The 27,531-nt window shown below is 46.0% G+C and overlaps 3 protein-coding genes across 5 annotated transcripts in view; 2 read left to right on the plus strand and 1 right to left on the minus strand.

Annotated features, from left to right (window-relative positions):
- dnmbp (dynamin binding protein) overlaps positions 1–7,982 on the plus strand; it is a 114,209-nt gene extending 106,227 nt beyond the window's left edge. For both annotated transcript variants that reach the window (XM_055930784.1, XM_055930785.1), the window contains 9 exons: positions 643–842; positions 965–1,095; positions 1,279–1,383; positions 1,741–1,869; positions 2,016–2,348; positions 3,138–3,320; positions 3,423–3,621; positions 3,956–4,632; positions 4,881–7,982. In XM_055930784.1, coding sequence (XP_055786759.1) covers positions 643–842; positions 965–1,095; positions 1,279–1,383; positions 1,741–1,869; positions 2,016–2,348; positions 3,138–3,320; positions 3,423–3,621; positions 3,956–4,632; positions 4,881–5,066 — 2,143 coding nt within the window. In that variant the 3' untranslated portion in view covers positions 5,067–7,982. The remainder of the gene's footprint in view (positions 1–642; positions 843–964; positions 1,096–1,278; positions 1,384–1,740; positions 1,870–2,015; positions 2,349–3,137; positions 3,321–3,422; positions 3,622–3,955; positions 4,633–4,880) is intronic.
- LOC129860409 (uncharacterized) overlaps positions 1–27,531 on the plus strand; it is a 269,201-nt gene that overhangs the window by 208,148 nt on the left and 33,522 nt on the right. The gene's annotated exons all lie outside the window — the stretch shown is intronic.
- nrap (nebulin-related anchoring protein) overlaps positions 20,630–27,531 on the minus strand; it is a 101,641-nt gene continuing 94,739 nt past the window's right edge. The window contains exon 41 of one of the 2 annotated variants that reach the window (XM_055930783.1): positions 20,630–23,455. In XM_055930783.1, coding sequence (XP_055786758.1) covers positions 23,165–23,455 — 291 coding nt within the window. In that variant the 3' untranslated portion in view covers positions 20,630–23,164. Of the gene's footprint in view, positions 23,459–27,531 lie in introns of both variants that reach the window. The other variant, XM_055930782.1, reaches the window with a different exon arrangement.

A 27,531-nucleotide genomic window follows, 5' to 3' on the forward strand; every position in this document is an offset into this window, starting at 1 on the left:
CTAGGCCTACTGGGTATCGTTGGGTTTTTTACATAAATGTTTGGTTGATTGACTAGGAATACCTTGGAAATCGACAGGTTGGTGACCACTGATGTAGGGCATCACTTGGCGAGGGACGTGTCAAGTGATGTCAGAGTTGGTGGGTGTAGCCAGCTTGGTTTGTGGTTGTGTCCCTTCCCCAAGTGACTGGTGGGTGTAGCCAGCTTGGTTTGTGGTTGTGTCCCTTCCCCAAGTGACTGGTGGGTGTAGCCAGCTTGGTTTGTGGTTGTGTCCCTTCCCCAAGTGACTGGTGGGTGTAGCCAGCTTGGTTTGTGGTTGTGTCCCTTCCCCAAGTGACTGGTGGGTGTAGCCAGCTTGGTTTGTGGTTGTGTCCCTTCCCCAAGTGACTGGTGGGTGTAGCCAGCTTGGTTTGTGGTTGTGTCCCTTCCCCAAGTGACTGGTGGGTGTTCCAAAGCATCTCTTGCTCACATTCTAATTCTCTCTCTGTTTTGAATTTCAATCCTGTCCTTTCCCATTTCTCCTCACTCCTCCTTTACCTTCAAACTCTCTCTCTGTATTTCTCCATCCCCAATCCCCACCACCTTTCTCTCTTTCCTTCTCACAATCTCCTTCCTATTACCCCCCCCCCCCCCCCCACCTCAGGGGGAAGACCAACTACATCAACCTGGGCTCATTCCTGATCAAGCCGGTGCAGAGGGTGATGCGGTACCCACTGCTACTAATGGAGTTGCTGAGTGCCACGCCCGAGTCTCACCACGACAGGCCCCTACTGGCCCAGGCACTGCTGTCCATCAAAGAGATCAATGTCAACATCAATGAATACAAGAGGAGGAAGGACCTGGGTATGAGCAAAAGCCTGCACACGCTTAGTCCCCTTCCAAAACTGAAGTTGGAGACCCTTGCTTTAGTTTACTAGTGTATTTAGCAACGGTTTTTAACTCATGTGTCCCCCTCCTGTCCACAGTGCTCAAGTACAGGAAAGGGGACGAGGACACCCTCATTGACAAGATCTCCAAGCTGAGCATGCACTCCATCATTAAGAAGTCCAACCGCGTGAGCAGCCACCTCAAACATCTCACCGGGATCTCCCCCCAGGTATGGCTACAGGTTGACCAAAGGTGACCTCCATGGTCACAGTACATTTGTCCATGACTAGATTGATTGGGTGTAAAAATAGAAGTGGCGCGTAAGTCTTCCCTTCCCGTTGCACTCCTATTTGAATTCGGACTGGTGGTGAAATCTGTTGTTGCTGTTGGTTCTCCACCTCCTTCTCTTCAGATCAAAGATGAGGCGTTTGATGAGGCAGAGAAGAGGTTCCGACTCCAGGAGAGACTCATCAAGTCCTTCATCAGGGACATCTCTCTGTACCTGCAGCATATTCGGGTAAATAGTCATATCCTACTACATACAGTCACACTAGAGTATGTAGAATCACACTTCAAATTCCTTCATTCACGTACAAGTGAATTGGTCGGGGCGGCAGGGTAGCCTAGTGGTTAGAGCGTTGGACTAGTAACTGGAAGGTTGCAAGTTCAAATCCCTGAGCTGACAAGGTACAAATCTGTCGTTCTGCCCCTGAACAGGCAGTTAACCCACTGTTCCTAGGCCGTCATTGAAAATAAGAATTTGTTCTTAACTGACTTGCCTAGTTAAATAAAGGTAAAAAAAATTTAAAAAATTAAATAAAAAAAATGTCATTGGCTGGCCCATGTGTTGACTGGCGTGTGTGTTGTCCAATAGGAATCGGCCTCAGTGAAGGTGCTGGCTGCTATCAGTTTCTGTGACATCTACACAGACCGGAGCCAGCTGGACCCTGAACAATTCCAGAGAGCCCACCGTTCCATTAGCGACCAGCAGTTCCCCCACTTTGTGAGTGTTGACATCCAATTTTGTTCTAATCATAAGACCGTTATGAAGCATGTCCCAATATAGAAAACAAACTAAAAGGTTCTTCCCTTTCCCGTTTGTGTGGTGTGTGTGTGTGTGTGTACGCGTGCGTGTATGTGTGTAAGCAGAAGGAGCGAGCGGAAGCCTTGGTCATCTTCCCTCTCACCCAGCTTCTGCTCATGTTTGCCGGGCCCCACAAGCTCATTCAGAAGCGCTTTGACAAGCTGCTGGACTACGACAACTGCAAGGAGCGCGCTGAGCGCCTCAAAGACCGCCGCGTCCAGGAGGAGCTGCAAGCGGCACGCAACAACTACGAGGCGCTCAATGCCCAGCTGTTGGACGAGCTGCCCAAGTTTCATCGTGCCGCTGAAGACCTGTTTACTGGCTGTGTGAGAGCCTTTGCACAGGCCCAGAGAGATTTTACAAAGCTAACGCTCGGCCAGCTGCAGCCTTTGCTACAGGTAAGTGTGTGTGTGTGTGTGTGTGTGTGTGTGTGTGTGTGCGTGCGTGCGTGCGTGCGTGCGTGCGTGCGTGCGTGCGTGCGTGCGTGCGTGCGTGCGTGCGTGCGTGCGTGCGTGCGTGCGTGCGTGCGTGCGTGCGTGCGTGCGTGCGTGCGTGCGTGCGTGCGTGCGTGCGTGCGTGCGTGCGTGCGTGCGTGCGTGCGTGCGTGCGTGCGTGCGTGCGTGCGTGCGTGCGTGCGTGCGTGCGTGCGTGCGTGCGTGCGTGCGTGCGTGCGTGCGTGCGTGCGTGCGTGCGTGCGTGCGTGCGTGCGTGCGTGCGTGCGTGCGTGCGTGCGTGCGTGCGTGCGTGCGTGCGTGCGTGCGTGCGTGCGTGCGTGCGTGCGTGCGTGCGTGCGTGCGCGCGCGCGTGTGTGCGCGCGCGCTAGAGGGTGACATTATGTTGGGACCTGAACCCTGCATGTCATATGGGGATTATTCCAAATCAAATTTAGGACAGGACATGTTGGACACCACAGGCATGGACAATACAGGAACTATTGAGAACTGCGACATACAATATATATTTTTTGTATTCTTGATATTCAGAATTCAACTTTGGAATGCAGAGTGCTGGAGGTATTATAGTATCACATCTATGCATTATTGGCATAAATGATCTTGCTCCCAGCTGAGTGAATGGGATCTGCATTCATTTCTAGTTAATGTCTTACTGGCACACAAGGGTTACTGCTGGCTTTAGTAACTAGTGTCTATTGCTTTTTTCTCTCTCTTGTTTCTCTCTTGCTCCAGTTATCATGCATTGGGGGCAATGAGGGGAACCTGATATCATTGTTCCAAGAGGAGTATGGTAGAGTCCTCCAGCTTCTACAGCGCTTCAGCTTCTGCCAAGAGAGCCTGCCACCCTCCACACGCAAGCCTCTTGACAAGAAGACCCTGGAGAAACAGACCTCCAAGAAGCAGTTGCAGGGACCGGTGAGTGTTTCTGCTTACCTAGATGCCAGTTCCACCCACAAGACTAGTAGTATAATGATATACTAATGGTGTTGAATGTCTGTTTCTCTCTTCATATCTTAGCCTAACTACCTCCTGCAGACAGCTGAGCAGAGAGCGGGACTGTTGGCCCGGTATGGCCCGGAGAAACTCTTCCAGGCGGAAAGGAACTTTAACGCGGCCCAGGAGTTGGACGTGTCCATATTAGTGGGAGACGTTGTGGGCGTCATCAAACAGCAGGACCCCATGGGCAGCAACAACCGCTGGCTCATCGATAACGGGGGTAGGTATGGGGTGCTACACAAGAAGCAGAGCTATTGAGATGGACAATATTGGTTGGGAAATAATGGGGCTGTACGTACTCTAGAGAAATCATGTGGTAACAATAGATAGTTGTGCGTACTTATTTGATTGTACGTGCTTGTTTCGATCCCAAAACCCTTGACTGCGGACTGCAAAATAAAGTGTAACTTGTTATTTTTGTTTACACTGAAGTTGGTTGGTGGTAGTAGAACTCATTGATTAGTGTCGTATAGTGTGAAAATTAATACGATCCTGCAAATCTTCATTGGCATGATTGCTGATCAGTGATTCATTCATATTTTTTCTCTCTGCAGCCTCCAAGGGCTTTGTGTACAGCTCCTTCCTGAAACCCTACAACCAACGCAGGAGCCAATCGGATGTCTCCATTGAGAGCCAGTCCTCCAATGAGTCAGGCTATGGTGGCTCATCCCCTGTGTTCTCCCGCCAGAACAGTAACAGCACGCTGACCTTCAACCAGGAAACGTCCGCCGTCAGCTTCTCCACTGCCCCTCACACAAGCCACTCCTCACCCCGCCCCAACCTTGACCTAACCCAGGACCCCACCCTCTCCCGCAGAACCCACCGAGACACTCCCTCGCCAAACCGCAATCCTGCAGACTCCCCCAGAAATCCCTCCAATCACCGGGACCTGTTGGACCCAGCGCTCCGAAACTCCCCCAATCACAGAGACATTACAGACCCCACCTACCGACAGTCCTCTAATCACAGGGACTCGTTCGACTCCAGTAAAACAACACCAACCAATCACAAGGAGCTGTCTGACTCTTCGGAGACAGAATCTTGTTCTTCGCACAGAAACAACCGTTTGGGTCTTTCTCGGAGATCTGGCCCAACTGAGGCGGCCCTTGGCTCGTACCAACGGAATGGAGATGGTGGTGGTCAGAGGAGGTCCCCATACTCAAGGGATGAGTTCATTGAACCAGAGGCGGAGCCCAAACCTGAGCTCGAGTCAGAGCTCGATGGGCATCAGGTATGACTAGCCTACAATAGGACTGCAAAATAAAGTATGTTATTAGAGGAATGTGTTAAAGAGTTTGTAGATAAATCAGTCATTTGATAAATAGTTATGTTGTGTATTTATTATGTTGGAATAGGTATTCAACTATTCCTCAAAAAATAATTGTTTGAAATCATCTTGAATGCAATATTATAATTTTACATTATTCCTTTGTTCAGACACTGTTAACAGAAGACAATCTAATCATTTTTTCATTCTAGATTTACTATGCCATCTACTCATTCACTGCCCGCTGTGCTAACGAGCTGAGCATCTCGGCCAATCAGCGTGTCCGCATCCTGGAGTTCGAGGACATGAACGGCAACAGCGAGTGGTGGCTCGGTGAGGCGGGGGGCAGGCGAGGCTACATCCCCTCCAACTATATTCGCAAGTCTGAGTACACCTGAAAAATTCCCCTGGGGGAAGGTGCCCCCTAACCCCCAAAGTCAGAGCCCCCACACTAGAATGAGCTCACCCCGTGATATCAGACTGCTCTCCAGACTCCAAACAACAACAAACATACAAACAAACACTTATATGAACAAACCATCAACAGGATATCTGGTGCCTTAATATTGAAGGGGATCTGTGGAGTTTTTTTGGGGGGGGGTGGCTTTACCGTGCTGCTGATCCACTTCTTTGAAAGTTGTTAAATGACTATACTGTATTTATAGACTTTTTTTTTCATTTTTGTTACTACTTGGGAGAGTCTCTTCTCTTTTCCCTCATATGCTGTGATACACTTGTGAGTTGCCCAGGCTCAGAACCAAACACACTGGGTCTATAGAGTTGGTTATATGTTAGATAACCTCATTGGGGAAGCGTATTGGGCTGTGAGTTAGGAATTTGAAGGGGTTTGGTTCAGACTTCAAAACTCAAATATCCTGAGGCATAAACTCAGACAACAGATCTCCAGTATAACATTTCAATTGTGTGTATGTCATTTAGAGCATTACCCTACAACGTGAACAGTGAGATGAGGATGATAATGATTTTGTGCAGTATATAGTCTACTTGTGAGACACTGGGGCTACATTTCCAATTCTCTACCCTTCTCCCGAAGTGTGCGCCCATTCACTCCCCCTCATGGATTTAGAAGGATGGACTGGTGTGAGGAATATGTTGGTGGAAACTCTCCAGCCGTGCTTGCACCAATCCAATGCTTTTAAATGAATGGGGGGTGAACGAGTGCACACTTCTGGAGAAGGGTAGAGAATCGGAACCCAGCCCAGGTTAAAAACCTGCCGGTATTGTGAGTATGAAGTGGCCTTGAGAAGCAGGTTGGGTTTAGAGCAGTGGACGCTGCTGAGGGGAGGATGAATCATAATAATGTCTGGAACGGAGAAAATGGAATGGGATACCATTCCACCTATTCCACTCCAGCAATTACCACGAGCCAGTCCTCCCCAATTAAGGGTGCCACCAACCTGCTGTGGTTTAGAGCATTGAACACTATTGTGGGTTGATCAAAAGGTAATATCTACTGTAAGTGTACTTTCCATCCTAAAACCCATAAAAAATGTAAATAATCACAAACATGCTCTTATTTAAATTTTTTAAATCAAAAGGAACAAACAAGGATTGTAAGCACTCCTTTAAAATGATCTGTTTGTAGCTTGAATCTGAACGCAACGGTTCTGTAGCTCCATTCAACTGGGTTTGACAGAGTGTGTAAAAGCTGAGAGTGATGAAAGGTTTTCCTATAGTGAGGGTGGGAGTTTAACCAATAGGGACAAAGACGATCTGGCTCCGATTGGTCTCTCGCTCTCCTCATACATATACGGTACCAGTCAAAAGTTTGGACACACCTACTCATTCAAGGGTTTTTCTTTATTTGACAATTTTCTACATTGTAGAATAATAGTGAATACATCAAAACTATGAAATAACACACATGGAATCATGTAGTAACCAAAAAAGTGTTAAATAAATCAAAATTATATATTTGTTATTTGAGATTCTTCAAAGTAGCCACCCTTTGCCTTCATGACAGCTTTGCACACTCTTGGTATTCTCTCAACCAGCTTCATGAGGTAGACACCTGGAATGCATTTCAATTAACAGGTGTGCCTTGTTAAAAGTTAATTTGTGGAATTTTTTTCCTACTTAATGCGTTTGAGCCAATCAGTTGTGACAAGGTAGGGGGTGGTATACAGTAGATAGCCCTATTTGGTAAAAGACCAAGTCCATATTATGGCAAGAACAACTCAAATAAGCAAAGACAAACGACGGTCTATCATTGCTTTAAGACATGAAGGTCAGTCAATGCGGAAAATTGTGCAGTCGCAAAAACCATCAAGAGCTATGATGAAACTGGCTCTCAAGAGGACCGCCACAGGAAAGGAAGACCCAGAGTTACCTGCTTCAGAGTTCAAGTAACATACACATCTCAACATCAACTGTTCAGAGGAGACTGCGTGAATCAGGCCTTCATGGTCAAATTGCTGCAAACAAACCACTACCAAAGGACACCAATAATAAGAAGAGACTTGCTTGGGCCAAGAAACACGAGCAATGGACATTAGACCGGTGGAAATCTGTCCTTTGGTCTGATGAGTCTTTGTGAGACACAGAGTAGGTGAACGGATGATCTCCGTGTGTGTGGTTCCCACTGTGAAGCATGAAGGAGGAGGTGTGGAGGTGCTTTGCTGGTGACACTGTCTATGATTTATTTAGAATTCAAGGCACACTTAACCAGCATGGCTACCGCAGCATTCTGCAGCGATACGCCATCCCATCTGGTTTGCGCTTAGTGGAACTATCATTTGTTTTTCAACAATGACTCAACACACCTCCAGACTGTGTAAGGGCTATTTGACAAAGAAGGAGAGTGATTGAGTGCTGCATCAGATGACCTGGCCTCCACAATCAACCGACCTCAACCCAATTGAGAAGGTTTGGGATGAGTTGGACCGCAGAGTGAAGGAAAAGCAGTCAGCAAGTGCTCAGCATATGTGGGAACTCCTTCAAGACTGTTGTAACAAGCTTCACCTGGAATGCTTTTCCGAGTGCCAAGAGTGTGCAAAGCTGTCAAGGTAAAGGGTGGCTGCTTTGAAGAATATAAAATATATTTAGATTTCTTTAACTTTTTTGGCTACTACATGATTCCATATGTTACTTCATAGTTTTGATGTCTTCACTATTATTCTACAAATGTAGAAAATAGTAAAAATACAGAAAACCCTTGAATGAGTAGGTGTGTCCAAACGTTTGACTGGTACTGTATATAATGCTGTATATTGAGAACGTATTACTTACTGCACTCCATTGTCAAGTGATGTTTTCATTTGAATAAAAAAGAAAATCAGCTTAGCTGAAAAATATCCCCTGGGTTCTGTGTTTTTATTTCATTGTTATGGGCTGCTTTGTTAAAGGCCCAGTGCAGTAAACATTAAGTGTACCTGTGTTTTGTGTCATTTTGTACAACGAGTGATGAAACAAACACTGTAAAAGTGTGAAAAGGTTTTTGATCTGTGTTAAATCCTGATAACGGGTGACGTTGTGCTGAAGGATGGCATACTCTCTCTAAAGTCAAGTCATGCCAGTCACATTACACCTCATCTTGTTCGCAGACACTTCCAGCCAACTTGGCTCTTCATTAGTTGGGGTTAGGTTTAAAATCTCATTATAAGAAGATCAATTGTGGATATGTGCAGGGTTTTGCCATAATTATGACTTTTTGTTAACTAGTGACGATGACAAATACTTTACTAAGGTCACTCTTATAGAATTATGTGGTCACTCCCATTAAGGCCAACTTTGAATGATTGATATCCAAGACGTATATGTGCTGTGCAATAGGGGGATGTTACACCAATAAACGCTTACCTTGATGAAAGCCCCCGACCTAAAGAAGTTGAGTGGCTTTCTTCTGGAACCAAGTTACATGTTCCTCAGACACAACATAAACGAGCCATACTGTGCGGTGCTGGGTCCAGTCAGGTCTTTGACACATTCAGACACTTGTCCGCTGGAAGATCAGCCACAAAATGTTGGCACCATTGTAACAGGTTTTAATCAAGCCCTGGACTCCAGCATGGGAACAGAAGAGGAATAACAGGTGCAGTAGTCTCATGTTCAAAACATCTTGGTTCTGACACACACACACACACACACGCTTTGTATTTATTATGGATCCCCATTAGCGGTTGGCAGTAGCTACTCTTCCTGGTCGTCCAGCAAAATTAAGGCAGTTATACAATTTTTAAAAAACATTACAATACAATCACAGATTTCACAACACACTTTGCCCTCAGGCCCCTACTCCACCAATACCACAATACAAAATACAATACAAAATCCATGTGTACGTGTGTGTATAGTGCGTGTGTTATTGTGTAAGCGTGTGTCTGTGTTTGTGTTTCTTCACAGTCTGTTCTATAAGTTGTATTTTGATCTGTTTTTTCAATCTAATTTTGCTGCTTGCACCAGTTACTAAATGACTACCGACCCTTAGCACTCACATCTGTAGCCATGAAATGCTTTTAAAGGCTGGTCACATCAACACCATCATCCCAGAAACCCTAGACCCACTGCATTTTGCATACTGCCCCAACAGATCCACAGATGATGCAATCTCTATTGCACTCCACACTTCCCTTTCCCACCTGGACAAAAGGAACACCTATGTGAGAATACTGTTCAGCGTTCAACACCATAGTGCCCTCAAAGCTCATCAATAAGCTAAGGACCCTGGGATTAAAACACCTCCCTCTGCAACTGGATCCTGGACCTCCTGACGGGCAGCCCCCAGGTGGTAAGGGTAGGTAACAACACATCCGCCTCACTGATCCTCAACACAGGGGCCCCTTGGGTGCGTGCTCAGTCCCCTCTTGTACTCCCTGTTTACTCATGACTGCACGGCCAGGCACGACTCCAACACCATAATTCAATTTGCCGATGACAAAACAGCGGTAGGCCTGATCACCAACAAGATGAGAGCCTACAGGGAGGAAGTCAGAGACCTGGCCGTGTGGTGCCAGGACAACAACCTCTCCCTCAACGTGATCAAGACAAAGGAGATGATTGTGGACCACAGGAAAAATAGGACCGAGCACGCCCCCACTGTCAACGATGGGGCTGCAGTGGAGCCGGTTGAGAGCTTCAAGTTCCTTGTTGTCCACATCACCAACAAACTATCATGGTCCAAACACACCAAGACAGTCGTGAAGAGGGCACGGCAAAAACCTATTCCCCCTCAGGAGACTGAAAAGATTTGGCATGGGTCCTCAGATCCTCAAAAGGTTCTACAGCTGCACTATCGAGACCATCCTGATTGGTTGCATCACTGCCTGGTATGGCAACTGCTCGGCCTCCGACCGCAAGGCACTACAGAGGGTAGTGCGTACGGCCCAGTACATCACTGGGGCCAAGCTTCCTGGCATCCAGGACCTCTATACCAGGCGGTGTCAGAGGAAGGCACTAAAAATTGTCAATGACTCCAGCCACCCAAGTCATAGACTGTTCTCTCTGCTACCATCTAGTCAAATGGCTACCCAGACTATTTGCATTGCCCACCCCCCTTTACACCACTGCTACTCTCTGTTGTCATCTATGCATAGTCACTTTAATAACTCTACCTACATGTATATACTATCTCAACTAAACGGTGCCCCAGCAAATTTACTCTGTATCGGTCCCCTGTATATAGTCTCGCTATTGTTATTTTACTGCTGCTCTTTAATTACTTGTTACTTTTATCCATATTTTTTTGAAACTGCATTGTTGGTTAGGGGCTCATAAGTAAGCATTTCACTGTAAGGTCTACACCTGTTGTATTTGGCGCATGTGACTAATACAATTTGAATTGATTTGATTTGGAATAGAGTTCCATGTAGTCATGGCTCTATGTGCCTCCCATAGTCTCTTCTGGACTTGGGGACTGTGAAGAGACCTCTTGTGGCATGTCTTGTGGGGTATGCATGGGTGTCCGAGCTGTGCGCCAGCATTCAACATGTCAATACCTCTCATAAATACAAGGAGTGAATACAATGTTAACTCTCGGTGTACATCCAAGGGCCAGCCATGCTGCCCTGTTCTGATCCAATTGCAATTTTCCTAAGTCCCTTTTTGTGGCACCTGACAACACGACTGAACAGTAGTCCAGGTGCGACAAAACTAGCGCCTGTAGGACCTGTCTTGTTGATAGTGCTGTTAAGAAGGTAGAGCAGCGCTTTATTTTGGACAGACTTCTCCCCATCTTAGCTACTGTTGTATCAATATGTTTTGACCATGACAATTTACAATCCAGGGTTACTCCAAGCAGTTTAGTCACCTCAACTTGCTCAATTTCCAAATAATTCATTACATGATATAGTTGAAGTTTAGGGTTTAGTGAATGATTTGTCCCAAATACAATGCTTTTAGTTAGAAATATTTAGGGCTAACTTATTCCTTGCCACTCATTTCAGTCGCTGTAGTAGCTAATGTGTCATCCGCATACATAGACACACTGGCTTTACTCAAAGCCATTGGCATTTCGTTAGTAAAGATTGAAAAATGTAAGGGGCCTAGACAGCTGTCCTGGGGAATTCAAGATTCTACCTGGATTATTTTTGTGAGGTTTCCATTAAAGAACACCCTCTGTGTTCTGTTAGACAGGTAACTCTTTATCCACAATATAGCAGGGGGTGAACTGGAAGGAAAGGTGGTCAAAAGAGAAATTGGCTTTGGAGGTGATCAGTGAAATGTACCCGCTGGCGCGCTTTTCCTATTGGTGGGTGCTGCTATGGTGACCAGTGAGCTGAGATAAGGCGAGGCTTTACCTAGCATAGACCTATAGATGACCTGGAGCCTGTGGGTTTGGTGACAAATATGAAGCGAGGGCCAGCCAACGAGAGCATACAGGTCGGGGTGGTGGGTAGTATATGAGGCTTTGGTGACAAAACGAATGGCACTGTGATAGACTGCATCCAATTTGCTGAGTAGAGTGTTGGAAGCTATTTTGTAAATTACATCGCCAAAGTCAAGGATCGGTAGGATAGTCAGGATAACACATACACTACCGTTCAAAAGTTTGGGGTCACATAGAAATTGCCTTGTCTTCAACAACAAAAGTCCATTGAAATAACATCAAATTGATCAGAAATGCAGTGTAGACATTGCTAATTTTGTAAATTACTATTGTAGCTGGAAACGGCTTATTTTTAATAGAATATCTACATAGGCGTACAGAGGCCCATTATCAGCAACCATCACTCCTGTGTTCCAATGGCACGTCACAAGTCCTCAACTGGCAGCTTCATTAAATAGTACCCGCAAAATACCCGTCTCAACGTCAACAGCTAAGAGGCGACTCCGGGATGCTGGCCTTCTAGGCAGAGTTCCAAAGAAAAAGCCATATCTCAGACTGGCCAATAAAAAAAAAAAATTAAGATGGTCAAAAGAACCCATCTATTAGAGTATGATAGCTAATGAGATGGAGAAAACACCTGTCTCCGGATTACATCTTCTAACTAGGGGCAACCATTGCATCTGTGAAAGAGAAGGAGAAGGGTCCATCCATGTACGTAAGACAGTCTAGCTAGGTACATTTTCAGATATTACACATTTGAAATTTTGTCAAAGTCGTTTTCATTTCAAGTGTACTGTTAGCTAGCTAGCTAACGTTATGTGTATGATCTGTGTATTGTTCATATTTCAAAGCCATTTGCTTTGCTTGTTATAGGAAAGGGGGATACCTAGTCAGTTGTACAACTGAATGCATTCAACTGAAATGTGTATTCCGCATTTAACCCAACCCCTCTGAATCAGAATGGTGTGGGGGGCTGCAATAAGCGACATCCACATCTTCGGAGCCCGGGGAACAGGGGCAGAACGACAGATTTTTACCTTGTCAGCTCGGGCTTTGATCCAGCAACCTTTTGGTTACTGGCCTAACACTCTAAACACTAGCCTAATGTTAGCTAGCTAACATTGAACCTGATTGGTTAGCTACCTATAGATTCATGCAGGATAGAAACGTCATGAGTTGGGATTATTGTTCATTGTTTAGCTAGCTAGCTACAAGTCTTAACAAAAGACTCCACTATGCAAGTATCCATTTCAATACAATGTTCAGGATGTCACTGCAACAACTGTTGATAGACGTAGCTGGTAAATTCGCTCTGGCTATCTATTTTGTGGCAAAAAAGTAGGTTGTAAGCTAGCCACAGTTAGCCAGTTAGCTTGGGTGCTTGACTGCTGTTGTTAGGACAGAACACTCAAAACAACCCTTAAAGAGATGGGTGGGGCTAAGGCTTAAAACTTCTTATGGTTGCAGGGGCAGTATTGAGTAGCTTGGATGAAAGGTGCACAGAGGTGCCCAGAGTAAACGGCCTGCTCCTCAGTCATAGTTGCTAATATATGCATATTATTATTAGTATTGGATAGAAAACACTCTGAAGTTTCTAAAACTGTTTGAATTATGTCTGTGAGTATAACAGAACTCATATTGCAAGCAAATACCTGAGAAAAAATCAAAACGGGAAGTGGGAATTCTGAGGCTGGTTGATTTTCAACCAAGATCCTATTGAAATCACAGCGAGATATGGATGAGTTTGCACTTCCTACGGCTTCCACTAGATGTCAACAGTCTCTAGAACCTTGTCTGATGCCTCTACTGTGAAGGGGGGCCGAATGAGAGGGGAATTAGTCAGGTCTGCCATGACCTGACCATGCTTTCACCATGCGCGTTCACATGAGAGGGAGCTCTTTTCCATCGCTCATCTGAAGTCAATGTAATTCTCCTGTTGGAACGTTATTCAAGATTTATGTTAAAAACATTCTAAAGATTGATTCAATACATCGTTTGACATGTTTCTACTGACTGTTACTGAACTTTTGGACATTTCGTCAGCTTTTAGTGAACGCGCTTCCTGACGTTGGATTTGTTTACCAAACACACTAACAAAAATAGCTATTTGGACATAAATGATGGACATTACCGAACCAAAGGAACATTTCTTGTGGGAGTCCTGGGAGTGCATTCCGACAAAGATCAGCAAAGGTAAGTGAAGATATATAATGCTTTTTATGAGTTTTGTTGACTGCACAATTTGGCGGGTAACTGTATGGCTTGCTTTTGTGGCTGAACGCTGTTTTCAGATTATTGAATATTGTGTTTTGCCGTAAAGCTTTTTGGAATCTGACACAGCAGTTGCATTAAGAACAAGTGTATCTTTAATTCTATGTAAAACATGTATCTTTCATCAAAGTTTATGATGAGTATTTCTGTTATTTGACATGACTCTCTGCAATTTCTCCGGATATTTTGGAGGCATTTCTGAACATGGCGCCAATGTAAACTGAGGTTTTTGGATATAAATATGAACTTAATCGAACAATGAGTGTCATCTGATGAAGATCATCAAAGGTTAGTGATTTGTGCTTTTTTTCTATTTGTGCTTTTTGTGACTCCTCTCTTTGGCTGGAAAAATGTCTGAATTTTTCTGTGAGTTGGTGGTGACCTAACATAATCGTTTGTGGTGCTTTCGCTGAAAAGCCTATTTGAAATCGGACACTTTGGTGGGATTAACAACAATATTACCTTTAAAATGGTATAAGATACATGTATGTTTGAGGAATTTTAATTATGAGATTTCTGTTGTTTGAATTTGGCGCCCTGCACTTTCACTGGCTGTTGTCAAATCATCCCGTTAACGGGATTGCAGCCATAATTAAGAAACACAACCCAGTTATTGATTGGACCACAAGTTCAACCCTGGGTTGGAGTCCGTTTTGCCATTCCCATTGCCTCAAAGCAGCGCAGCCTTCCCCGAGACAGCCTCCTCAGGGTTTAAACTGTCTGGCTCCGGTGTTCCGCTAGCGGAACTCCTCCCACATTCCACTGAAAAGGCAGAGCGCGAAATTCAAAAGATAATTTTTTGAAATATTTAACTTTCACACATTAACAAGTCCAATACAGCAAATGAAAGATACACATCTTGTGAATCCAGTCAACATGTCCGATTTTTAAAATGTTTTTACAGCGAAAACAGCACGTATATTTATGTTAGCTCACCACCAAATACAAAAAAGGACAGACATTTTTCACAGCACAGGTAGCATGCACAAAGCCAACCTAACTAACCAAGAACCAACCAAACTAACCAACAAACAACTTCATCAGATGACAGTCTTATAACATGTTATACAATAAATCTATGTTTTGTTCGAAAAATGTGCATATTTGAGGTATAAATCAGTTTTACATTGCAGCTACCATCACAGCTACCGTCAGAAATAGAACCGAAGCAGCCAGAGTAATTACAGACACCAACGTCAAATACCTAAATACTCATCATAAAACATTTCTGAAAAATCGATGAAATTAAAGACAAATATCTTGTGAATCCAGCCAATATTTCCGATTTTTTTAAGTGTTTTACAGCGAAAACACAATATAGCATTATATTAGCTTACTACAATAGCCTACCACACTACCGCATTCATTCATCAAGGCACGTTAGCAATAGCAATAGGCGCGATAGGGAATAAACCAGCAAAAGATATTAATTTTCACTAACCTCCATAAACCTTCATCAGATGACAGTCCTATAACATCAGGTTATACATACACTTATGTTTTGTTCGAAAATGTGCATATTTAGAGCTGAAATCAGTGGTTATACTTTGTGCTAACGTAGCAGCTTTTTCCCAGAATGTGCGGATATTTTTATGACACTCCAACTATTCTGACCAAATAACTATTCATAAACGTTACTAGAAAATACATGTTACACTAGTTCTTAATGCAATCGCCGTGTTAGAATTCTAAAAATAACTTCATTACGACATCCAGTTTAGGTATAGCGAGAGAGTACCCAAAATCTGGGCGCAAACGACTAGTACAACATGTTCGACAGATATATGAAATAGCATCATAAAATGGGTCCAACTTTTGAGGATCTTTCATCAGAATGTTGTACAAGGGGTCCTTTGTCGGGAACAATCGTTGTTTGGATTTAGAATGTCCTCTTCTCCAGTCAATTAGCACGGAAAGCTAGCAAAGTGGCGCTAAGCTCTCCTTCCTGAACAAAGGCACACAACGCAACACGCCCAACGTCCCGAATAAATTTCAATAATCTAATAAAACTATATTGAAAAAACATACTTTACGATGATATTGTCACATGTATCAAATAAAATCAAAGCCGGAGATATTAGTCGTCCATAACGACAGCTTATCAGAAGGCAAATCCAGGTCCCTTCACGCGCTCTCCAGAAAACAGGAAACTGGTGACACGTCATGCCGAGAGCTATTATTCGACCCCAGATCAAGTTACACACTCCATTTCTTCTCTCACTGCCTGTCGACATCTAGTGGAAGACGTATGAAGTGCATCTATACTAATAAATATCAAGGACATTAATAGGCAGGCCCTTGAACAGTTTATCGATTTCAGATTTTCCACTTCCTGTCAGGAAGTTTGCTGCAAAAGGAGTTCTGTTTTACTCACAGATATAATTCAAACGGTTCTAGAAACTAGAGAGTGTTTTCTATCCAATAGTAATAATAATATGCATATTGTACGAGCAAGAATTGAGTACGAGGCCGTTTAAATTGGGCACGATTTTCCCCCAAAGTGAAAACAGCGCCCTCTGTCCTCAACAGGTTAAGTCAAGTCTCGGATTTCTCTACTATCCCCACAGAGTACCACAACCTCCTGGAGGTTTTCAGCAAGGCACAGGCTACTTCTCTTCCTCCGCATCGTCCTTATGATTGTGCCATTGATCACCTCCCAGGCACCACACCAGCTCGTGGTAGGTTATATTTTCTCTGGGCCGGAGACCAAGGCCATAGAGGTGTACATAGAGGAGTCTCTGGCTACTGGGGCCGTCCATCCGTCTGCTTCTCCTGCCGGGGCAGGGTTTTTCTTTGTGGAGAAGAAGGACAAGACCCTGTGTCCGTGCATTGACTACCGGGGTCTTAATGATATCTCGATTAAGAATCGTTACCCCCTACCACTCCTCTCCTTGGCTTTTGAACCTCTCCAAGGGGCCACCATTTATTCCAAGCTGGACTTTCGGAATGCCTACCACCTGGTTTGGATACGCAAAGGAGATGAGTGGAAGACAGCATTCAACACAGCCAGCGGACATTATGAGTACCCGGTAATGCGGTTGGACTCGCCAACGCCCCCGCTGTCTTCCAGGCCCTGGTAAACGAGGAGCTAAACCAGTTTGTGTTCGTATACCTTGAAGACATCCTGTTTTTCTCCAGCCCAAGAACATGTTCTGCATGCCAGACAGGTCCTTCAGCGCCTCGTGGAGAACCAATTGTTCGTAAAAGCCAAGAAGTGTGAGTTCCTTCGCTCTACCATCTCCTTTCTGGGATATGTCATTGCTGAGGGAAATGTCCAGATGGATCCTGGAAAGGTGAAAGCAGTGGTGGATTGGCCTCAACCCATGTCCAGGATGCAGTTGCAACGTTTCCTAGGTTTTTTAAACTTCTACCCTCGTTTCATTCGGGGTTACAGCACCCTGGCGGCCCTCCTCTGTGCACTCACCTCTCCCAAAGTACCATTTACATGGTCTCCAGCTGTCAACAAAGCCTTTGTGGACCTGAAGCATCGGTTCACAACAGCACCCATCCTCATCCATCCGGACCCATCAATTTGTGGTTGAGGTTGATGCTTCTGATGTTGGAGTGGGGGCCATCCAGCCCCAGCAATCTGCCCAGGACAAAAGGCTCCATCTGGCCTACAGTCACTTGCTGTCCCTCATCGCCCCTGGTCCCATATTTCTCTGGATTTCGTCACTTGGCTTCTTCCGTCAGATGGCAACACCACCATTCTGACAGTTGTGGACAGATCCTCCAAGGTTGCCCATTTCATCCCTCTTCCTAAGTTACCTTATGCCAGGAGACAGCCCAGTTTATGGTGCAGCACGTCTTCCATATCCATGGACACCCGGTTGACTTTGTCTCGGACCCGGGGTCCCCGTTCTCGTCCCAATTCTGGGAGGCGTTCTGCACTCTTATTGGGTCGTCAGCCAGCCTGTCCTCTGGGTTTCATCCCAAATCTAACGGCCAGTCGGAGTGAGCTAATCAAGATATGGTGACGGCACTCCGGTGTCTTGTTGCCAGTAACCCCACCACCTGAAGTCAGCAACTGGTCTGTGTGGAATATGCCAGGATATGCTCGGCTACTGGACAATCTCCTTTCGAATGCTCCATGGGATATCAGCCCCCGCTCTTCCCAGAGCAAGAACTGTACCCTCCGTGTTCACCATACTTTTCATGTTTCCAGGATTAAACCCTTGTCTCACTGTCCTCTGTCTTCTGCTTCTAGGCCCATCCCTCCCCCACGTGTCATCGATGGCCAGCCAGCGTATACGGTGAAATGCATCCTGAGGGTTCGACCCCAGGGCAAGGGTTTCCAGTATCTGGTTGACTGGGAGGGTTATGGCCCGGAGGAATGGTGCTGGGTTCCGGCTAAAGACATCCTGGACCCGGCCCTCATCGCCGATTTTCACCGCCGACACCACGGTCAGCCAGTTATGTGCCCAAGTAGGACACCACTTAGAGTGGGGGGGTGGAACTGTCACGCCCTGATCTGTTTCACCTGTCCTTGTGATTGTCTCCACCCCCTCCAGGTGTTGCTTATTTTCCCTGGTGTATTTATCCCTGTGTTTCCTGTCTCTACCTGACCATTCTGCTGCGCTGACCTCGAGCCTGCCTGCCATTCTGTACCTCTGGAACTCTGAACTGGTTTTTACCTTTGGCCTGTCCACGACCATTCTCTTGCCTACCCCTTTTGGATTGTTAATAAACATCTTGAAGTCTAACCATCTGCCTCCTGTGTCTGTATCTGGGTCTCATCTTGTGCCCTCTTAGACATGTTTATATGCGGGTTTGTTTTTACGCCGTTAATCCTGTCTCCATTTCCTTACGGAAATGGAACCTTTTAAGTACACGTTTTTCTGCACCAGATCCTTTAAAACACAGAACACAACACGGAACACAGCTACAGTCAATGCTTGCTTGACTGCTGTAGACCGTGTGCCTCTAGTCAAAATCATGTAAAAGGTATACACAATATTACCGTAGCTATGTTTTTTTTCTGCCGAGGATTTCTGTGAATGTCGGGGCCTTTTTTAAACTACTCACGAGCTGATATATTTTGGTTTGATAACAAACAACATTATTTAGCTAGTTATGCTAGCTAGATAGCTAGCAACCTGATAACTTGACCACTGGCTATGCAAACATTTAGATGGCACAGGAAGAACTGAAAATAAATAGGCTACTCAAAGAGATGCTTCAAAGGTAAGCGGCATATGCAAGAGTGGGCTAGGCATGAACGTGTGAGCAGAGTAAGTGAAAGTGGGAGGGGGCGAAAGTGTGTAGGCCTATGTGTGTAAAGTTATCTGAACAGTACAGATGGTTACAGTGCTTTCATAACATTGTTGGACAAGTTGAAAAGCTCTTTGTTCTTTTTATCCATGGAGCCAGTTCTTTTTTCCTAGTCACACATTTAGAATACCTGAAGCTTTAACAGTACTTAAAGCTGTGGGTGTGTGAGAGAGATAGAGATTGTGTGTGTGCTGTGCGCAAATTAAACTTCAAGAACATTGATAACGGGGAGTAGGCCTACTTGTGAGCATTAATAGCTGTATGTTAGTGACTTGTGGTGTTTTTTGTGAAAATGCTATGAATTGTTTTTGATGTAGATAATGTTCTTTCCATCCTTTACAACCAAATCATGCCTGTAACTCAATGCACTGCTTTTTAAATGGGAAAGTTTTTCTTTAAAGCAAAATTTGACCAAAAACAAATCCATTAACTCAATTCATTATTTTAACCTTTTGACAGCCGTAATTAACTTGTACCTGCAACATCTGTATGATCAAATAAATATCTATAAATTATTAAATACAGTCATTGGTTTTCTCAGCAGCTGTCACCAGTCCACCTTTCTCTAACATATGCGGATATAGGGGTGGGCTGAGAACTCTGACAAAAAGGTTTTTGTCCAATAACGTATATATAACGGATATGGAGAATGTTCCAATTATGATACAAGTATTATTTTTTTATTATCCATCATGCATCTCTCTCATGGCACTCAAACAGTACTAAGTGGGGCCTCCCGGGTGGCGCAGTGGTCTAGGGCACTGCATCGCAGTGCTAACTGCGCCACCAGAGTTTCTGGGTTCGCCCCCAGGCTCTGTCGCAGCCGGCCGCGACCGGGAGGTCCGTGGGGCGACGCACAATTGGCATAGCGTCTTCCGGGGTAGGGAGGGTTTGGCCGGTAGGGATATCCTTGTCTCATCGCGCTCCAGCGACTCCTGTGGCGGGCCGGGCGCAGTGCGGCCAGCCAAGGGGGCCAGGTACACGGTGTTTCCTCCGACACATTGGTGCGGCTGGCTTCCGGGTTGGAGGCGCGCTGTGTTAAGAAGCAGTACGGCTGGTTGGGTTGTGCTTCGGAGGACGCATGGCTTTCGACCTTCGTCTCTCCCGAGCCCGTACGGGAGTTGTAGCGAAGAGACAAGGTAGTAATTACTAGCGATTGGATACCACGAAAAGAAATTGGGGAGAAAATGGGATAAAATGGGATAAAAAATAAAATGAAAAAAAATAACTGTACTAAGTGCTGTGCGCTCTAAATAACTCAACTGGTTAGTTTTTCTACCTGTAAAGATCCTTGATCCTGCTGCTATGATTGGGAAGAGCGCAGCTGTATCTCCATTAACTTGCTCTTCATTGCTTGATCATTTCACTGGTCTCTTCTACTCGCATGTTTTACTCTGATCATTTCGATTGCTACTGTCTGCTGCTAGCTACTACGATAAATCAGTTTGCGTGGACATTTGCTAGCAAGCTATCAATATGCATAATATCTAACATCAACTAGTGGAGCGAGGGTAGGAAGTCTCACAAAGTAAAAACCACATTTTCTCAAAGCACTTTCTCCCTCTCCTTTTACACTTTACTTGACTTGAAGGGTAAAAAAATAAGGGTTTCAATGACATTTTTTTTAATGTAACCTTTATTTAATTAGGCAAGTCAGTTAAGAACAAATTCTTATTTACAATGACGGCCTACACCGGCCAAACCCGGACGACGCTGAGCCAATTGTGCGGCGCCCTATGGGACTCTCAATCACGGCCGGTTGTGATACAGCCTGGATTTGAACCAGTGCCTTAGACCGCTGCGCCACTCAGGAGCCCAATATTCATAAGCCATACACAACACATCCATATGCTGTACAAAATAACTATTTTATTGCATTTCATGAATGCAAGTCGACATAGGATCATTATTGTGACATACAAAGTATTCACAACCCTTTACTTTTCCACATTTTGTTGTATTACAGCCTGAATTTACAATGGATTACATTTAGATGTTGTGTCACTGGCTTACACACAATAAATACACCATAATGTCAAAGTGGAATTATATTTTTAGAAATGTTTACAAATAAATTTAAAATTAAACATTGTAATGTCTTGTCAATTCAACCCCTTTGTTATGGCAAGCCTAAATACATACAAGAGTAAAAATGTGCTTAACAAGTCACATATACTAAACAAAAATATAAACGCAACATGCAACAATTTCAAATTAGTAAATAAATGAATTAGGCCCTAATCTATGGATTTCACATGAATTGGAATAGAGATAGTCACAGATACCTTAAAAAAAAGCATGCCAATTGCACGCTCCCTCAAAACATTTGTGGCGTTGTGTGACAAAACTGCACATTTGAGTGGCCTTTTATTGTCCCAGCACAAGGTGCACCTGTGTAATGATCATGCTGTTTATTCAGCTTCTTGACATGTCACACCTGTCAGGTGGATGGATTATCTTGGCAAAGGAGAAATGGTCACTAACAGGGATGTAAACAAATTTGTGCACAACATTTGAGAGAAATAAGCTTTTTTTTTTGCTTATGCATATTTCTGAGATCTTTTATTTCAGCTCATGAAACATGGGACTAACACTTTACAGCACACACACAAGTACACTTTAATGGTGTATCAATACACCCAGTCACTACAAAAATACAGGTGTCCTTCCTAACTTGCTGGAGAGGAAGGATACCGCTCAGGGAATTCACCGAGGCCAGTGGTGACTGTTACTGACATTTACTGAGTTTAATGGGTGTGAAAGGAGAAAACTGAGGACGGATCAACATTGCAGTTACACCGCCACATTATTAACCTAAATGACTGAAAACAAAGGAGCCTGTAAATATACAAATATTCCAAAACATGCAATAAGGCACTAAAGTAAAACTGCAATAAATGTGGCAAAGAAATGAACTTTATGTCCTGAATACAAAGCGTTATCTTTGGGGACAAATCCAACATCACTGAGTACCACTCTTCCCATTTTCAAGTATGGTGGTGGCTGCATCATGATATGGTTAAGTTTGTCATCGGCAAGGACTATGAATTTTTGGGGGATAAAAGAAACCCAGAATACAACTAAGCATACGCAGATCCTAGAGGAAAACCTGGTTCTGTCTGCTTTCCAACAGACACTGGCAGGCAAATTCACCTTTCAGCAGGACAATAACGTAAAACACAAGGCCAAAATACACGAGTTGGTTACCAAGACGACATTGAATGATTCTGGGTGGCCTGGTTACAGTTTTGACTTAAACCTGCTTGAAAATCTATGGCAAGACTTAAAAATGACTGTCTAACAACAACCAACTTGACAGAATTTCATAAATAATAAATGTGCAAATATTGTACAATCCAGGTATGCAAAGCTCTTAGAGACTTACCCAGAAAGACTCATGGCTGTAATCGATGCCAAAGATCCTTCTAACAACTATTGATTCAGGGGTGTGAATACATGTAAATTAGATATTTCTGTATTTCTGTATTTTCAATACATTTGCAAACATTTCTAAAAACATGTTTTCACTTTGTCATTATGGAGTATTGTGTGTAGATGGGTGAGGAAAAAAATCAATTTAATACATTTTGAATTCAGGCTGTAACGCAACAAAATGTGGAGGGGTATGAATACTTTCTGAAGGCACTGTAACAAAAATATAAACTTGTCATTGTTGAAAAATAAATGATGACATTCTCATATACTTCTTATGAATGTTGTGTACGGGTTATGAATGTGTAATGAAATACCCTTCAACATAAACCACTTACAGCACTTTTGAACTCCCTTCCTGATTCGACTTGCACAGTTCCCTCACAACATTCTCTAATTTTATCTCGGGGTAGAAATTGCTCTTAATAGATCTAGGATCAGGTAATCCAACTCCAATCGCTTACTTCATCCATCAGGTGAATTAAAAAAGACCTGACCCTATATCATACGTTAGAAGCAACTTCCACCTACCTCCTAGGGCAGGGGTGTCAAACTCATTCCATGGAGGGCCTAGTGTCTGCTGGTTTAAGACCTAGACAACCAGATGAGGTGAGTTCCTTACTAATTAGTGACTTTAATTCATCAATCAAGTACAAGGGCTGAGTGAAAACGCACAGACACTCGGCCCCCTCCGTGGAATAAGTGTGATACTAAGGCAACACCTTCTCACAACATTGTCTAAGCATTTTCTATGGCCGATGCCTCACTCGTTGTGGACATCTTGACTGTGTTCTCAATGGCTGAGACAGAGGTGGAAGCCATCATTGACTCTATGGCTGAGTTGGAAGACATCAACTTCTTGACGCTGCTATCCATGGAGGAGGAGGAGGAACTGGACTTCTTCACCGTTTGGATGGTCTTCTTCCTCTTGACGTGGAGGATCTCCATTGCGTCTAGATTGACTCCCGACTGCTGGAACTCTTTGCTGGTCTCAACAGGTTCTGACACCTGCTGCTGCTCCTCCATCTGCTGCTGGTGGATGAAGAGAGATATTGGGCATATTTACACCTTCCCTATTAGTGACCAGACTCATTTCAGATATAAATGTGAGTATTAGATCTGTCATTCTCATTGAAAGCAAGTCTGATAAGTGGTAGATCAAATCCTAAAATCTAGTTTTATTTGTCACATGCTTCGTAAACAACAGGTAGATCTGTGAAATGCTTACTTCCCAACAATGAAGAGAAGAAGAAAAAGAATAATAACAACAAAAGGAATAAATACACAATGAGTAAATGATAACGTGGCTATATACACAGGGCCCCACTACGGAGTCGATGTGCAGAGGTATGTGGTAATTGAGGTAGATATGTACATATAGGTAGGGATAAAGTGACTAGGCAACAGGATAGATGATAAACAGTAGCAGCAGCGTATGTGATGAGTCAAAAGAGTTAGTTAGTAACGATCTGCATTGACCCTTTTTGCACTATGTAGAAGTGTTATGGCTTGGGGGTAGAAGCTGTTCAGGGTCCTGTTTGTTCCAGACTGCATCGGTACCGCTTGCCGTGCTTTTGCAGAGAGAACAGTCTGACTTGGGTAGCTGGAGTCTTTGACAATATTTTGTGCCTTCCACTGACACCGTCTGGTATAGAGGTACTGGATGGCAGCGAGCTTGGCCCCAGTGATGTACTGGTACATAGGCACTACCCTCTGTAGACCAATGTGCAAAATTGTATATGCTTCCCCTCCCTAAGTTGTGATTCCAGGCTGAATCCCATCCGGTCGTGATTGGGAGTCCCATAGGGCGGCCCACAATTGGCCCAGCGTCGTCCGGGTTTGGCCGGGGTAGGCCGTCATTGTAAATAAGAATTTGTTCTTAACTGACTTGCCTAATTAAATGAAGATTTAAAAAAAAAAAAAAAATGTAAAGCTTCAAACAGCTGAGTGTTAAGGCTGTCGCTTTCCTCATCCTCAGATGAGGTGAGGAGAGAAGGATCTTCAGACCAAAATGCGGAGTCAGGGAAATAAGCCATCTTTATTACAAATACGACGGCCACTAAACAAAACAAAACACTTTCAAAACTTACACAAAATAACAAAACGTAACGAACGGAACCTGAACATAAACTTACATCGACAAACGTAAACTCACGAACAGGAACGTTACATCGAAACGTACGAACAGCCAAACAGCCCCGATAGTGAATAACATCGAACACAACGAAGACATCACAGGAGACAATCACCCACAAACAAACAGTGAGAATGCCCTACCTAAATATGACTCTTGATTAGAGGAAAACGCAAACCACCTGCCTCTAATCAAGAGCCATACCAGGCAAACCAAAACCAACATAGAAACAAATAACATAGACTGCCCACCCAAAACTAACGCCCTGACCATAAACACATAAAAACAACATAAAACAGGTCAGGACTGTTACAGTACCCCCCCCTCAAGGTGCGCACGCCGGGCGCACCAGCACAAAGTCCAGGGGAGGGTCCGGGTGGGCAGTTGACCACGGTGGTGGTTCCGGCTCAGGACGCTGTCCCCATACCAACATAGTCACTCCCCTCTTCTGTCTACCCCTTCTAATGACCACCCTAACACTACCCTCCCCTAAATAAACGGCCAGCACCGGAACAAGGGGCAGCACCGGGACAAGGGGCAGCACCGGAACAAGGGGCAGCACCGGGACAAGGGGCAGCACCGGGACAAGGGGCAGCACCGGGACAAGGGGCAGCACCGGGACAAGGGGCAGCACCGGGACAAGGGGCAGCACCGGGACAAGGGGCAGCACCGGGACAAGGGGCAGCACCGGGACAAGGGGCAGCACCGGGACAAGGGGCAACACCGGGACAAGGGGCAGATCCCGGCTGAAGGACTCTGGCAGGTCCTGTTTGGACGGCTCTGGCAGGTCCTGGCTGGACGGCTCTGGCAGGTCCATGCAGGCTGACGGCTCTCGACACTCATGGCAGACTGACGGCTCTCTACGCTCATGGCAGGCTGACGGCTCTCGACGCTCATGGCAGGCTGACGGCTCTCGACGCTCATGGCAGGCTGACGGCTCTCGACGCTCATGGCAGGCTGACGGCTCTCGACGCTCATGGCAGGCTGACGGCTCTCGACGCTCATGGCAGGCTGACGGCTCTCGACGCTCATGGCAGGCTGACGGCTCTCGACGCTCATGGCTCTCTGACGGCTCTGGCTGCTCATGGCTCTCTGACGGCTCTGGCTGCTCATGGCTCGCTGGCGGCTCTGGCAGATCCTGTCTGGTTGGCGGCTCTGGCAGATCCTGTCTGGTTGGCGGCTCTGGCAGATCCTGTCTGGTTGGCGGCTCTGGCAGATCCTGTCTGGTTGGCGGCTCTGGCAGATCCTGTCTGGTTGGCGGCTCTGGCAGATCCTGTCTGGTTGGCGGCTCTGGCAGATCCTGTCTGGTTGGCGGCTCTGGCAGATCCTGTCTGGTTGGCGGCTCTGGCAGATCCTGTCTGGTTGGCGGCTCTGGCAGATCCTGTCTGGTTGGCGGCTCTGGCAGATCCTGTCTGGTTGGCGGCTCTGGCAGATCCTGTCTGGTTGGCGGCTCTGGCAGATCCTGTCTGGCGGGCGGCTCTAGCGGCTCCTGTCTGGCTGACGGCTCTAGCGGCTCCTGTCTGGCGGATGGCTCTGTAGGCTCATGGCAGACGGGCGGCTTTGCAGGCTCATGGCAGACGGGCGGCTTTGCAGGCTCCTGGCAGACGGATGACTCAGATGGCGCTGGGGAGACGGATGGCTCAGATGGCGCTGGGGAGACGGATGGCTCAGATGGCGCTGGGGAGACGGATGGCTCAGATGGCGCTGGGGAGACGGATGGCTCAGATGGCGCTGGGGAGACGGATGGCTCAGATGGCGCTGGGGAGACGGATGGCTCAGATGGCGCTGGGGAGACGGATGGCTCTGGCCGGATACGGCGCACTGTAGACCTGGTGCGTGGTGCCGGAACTGGAGGCACCGGGCTAAGGATAAGCACCCTCCTACTAGTGCGGGGAGCAGGAACAGGGCACACTGTATTCTCAAAGCCTACTCTATCCCTGATGCGTGGTACCGGCACTGGTGACACCGGGCTGAGGACAAGCACATCAGGATTAGTAGGGGGAGAAGATACAGTGTGTTTAGGGCTCTGGAGACGCACTGGTAGCTTAGTGCGTGGTGCCGGAACTGGAGGCACCGGGCTAGATACACGCACTACAGGGAGAGTGCGTGGAGGAGGAACAGGGCTCAGGATACGCACTGGTAGCCTAGTGCATAGTGTAGACACTGTAGGTACTAGGCTGGGGCGGGGAGGTAGTGCCGGAAATACCGGACCGTGGAGGCGTACTGGCACTCTTGAGCATTGAACCTGCCCAACCTTACCTGGTTGAATGCTCCCGATTGCCCGACCAGTGCGGGGAGGTGGAATAACCCGCACCGGCCTATGTAGGCGAACCGGGGAAACCATGCGTAAGGCAGGTGCCATGTATGCCGGCCCGAGGAGACGCACTGGAGACCAGACGCGTTGAGCCGGCCTCATGACACCTGGCTCAATACCCAATCTAGCCCTACCAGTGCGGGGAGGTGGAATAACCCGCACTGGGCTATGCACTCGTACAGGAGACACCGTGCGCTCTACTGCGTAACACGGCGCCTGCCCGTACTCCCGCTCTCCACGGTAAGCCTGGGAAGTGGGCGCAGGTCTCCTACCTGCCCTTGGCCCACTATCACCTAGCCCCCCCCCAAGAAATTTTTTGGGAATTACTTACGGGCTTTTTCGGCTTCCGTGCCAGACGCGTTCCCTCATAGCTCCGGTTCCTCTCTCCGGTAGCCTCCGCTCTCCTCAGTGCCTCCAGCTGTTCCCATGGCTTTTCGGGCTTCCAGCCACGTCTCCTTGCTGCCTCTTCATATCTCCGCCTCTCTGCCTTCGCTGCCTCCAGCTCAGCTTTAGGACGGCGATATTCTCCTGGTTGAGTCCATGGTCCTCTACCGTCCAAGATCTCCTCCCAAGTCCAGAAGTTCTTATTGCTCCGTCGAGCATTCCCATACCGCTTGGTCTCTGTTTGTTAGTTGGGTGATTCTGTTAAGGCTGTCG

Source organism: Salvelinus fontinalis, chromosome 8 (genome assembly GCF_029448725.1).
Source record: "Salvelinus fontinalis isolate EN_2023a chromosome 8, ASM2944872v1, whole genome shotgun sequence".
In the NCBI taxonomy this organism is placed as follows: Eukaryota; Metazoa; Chordata; class Actinopteri; order Salmoniformes; family Salmonidae; genus Salvelinus; species Salvelinus fontinalis.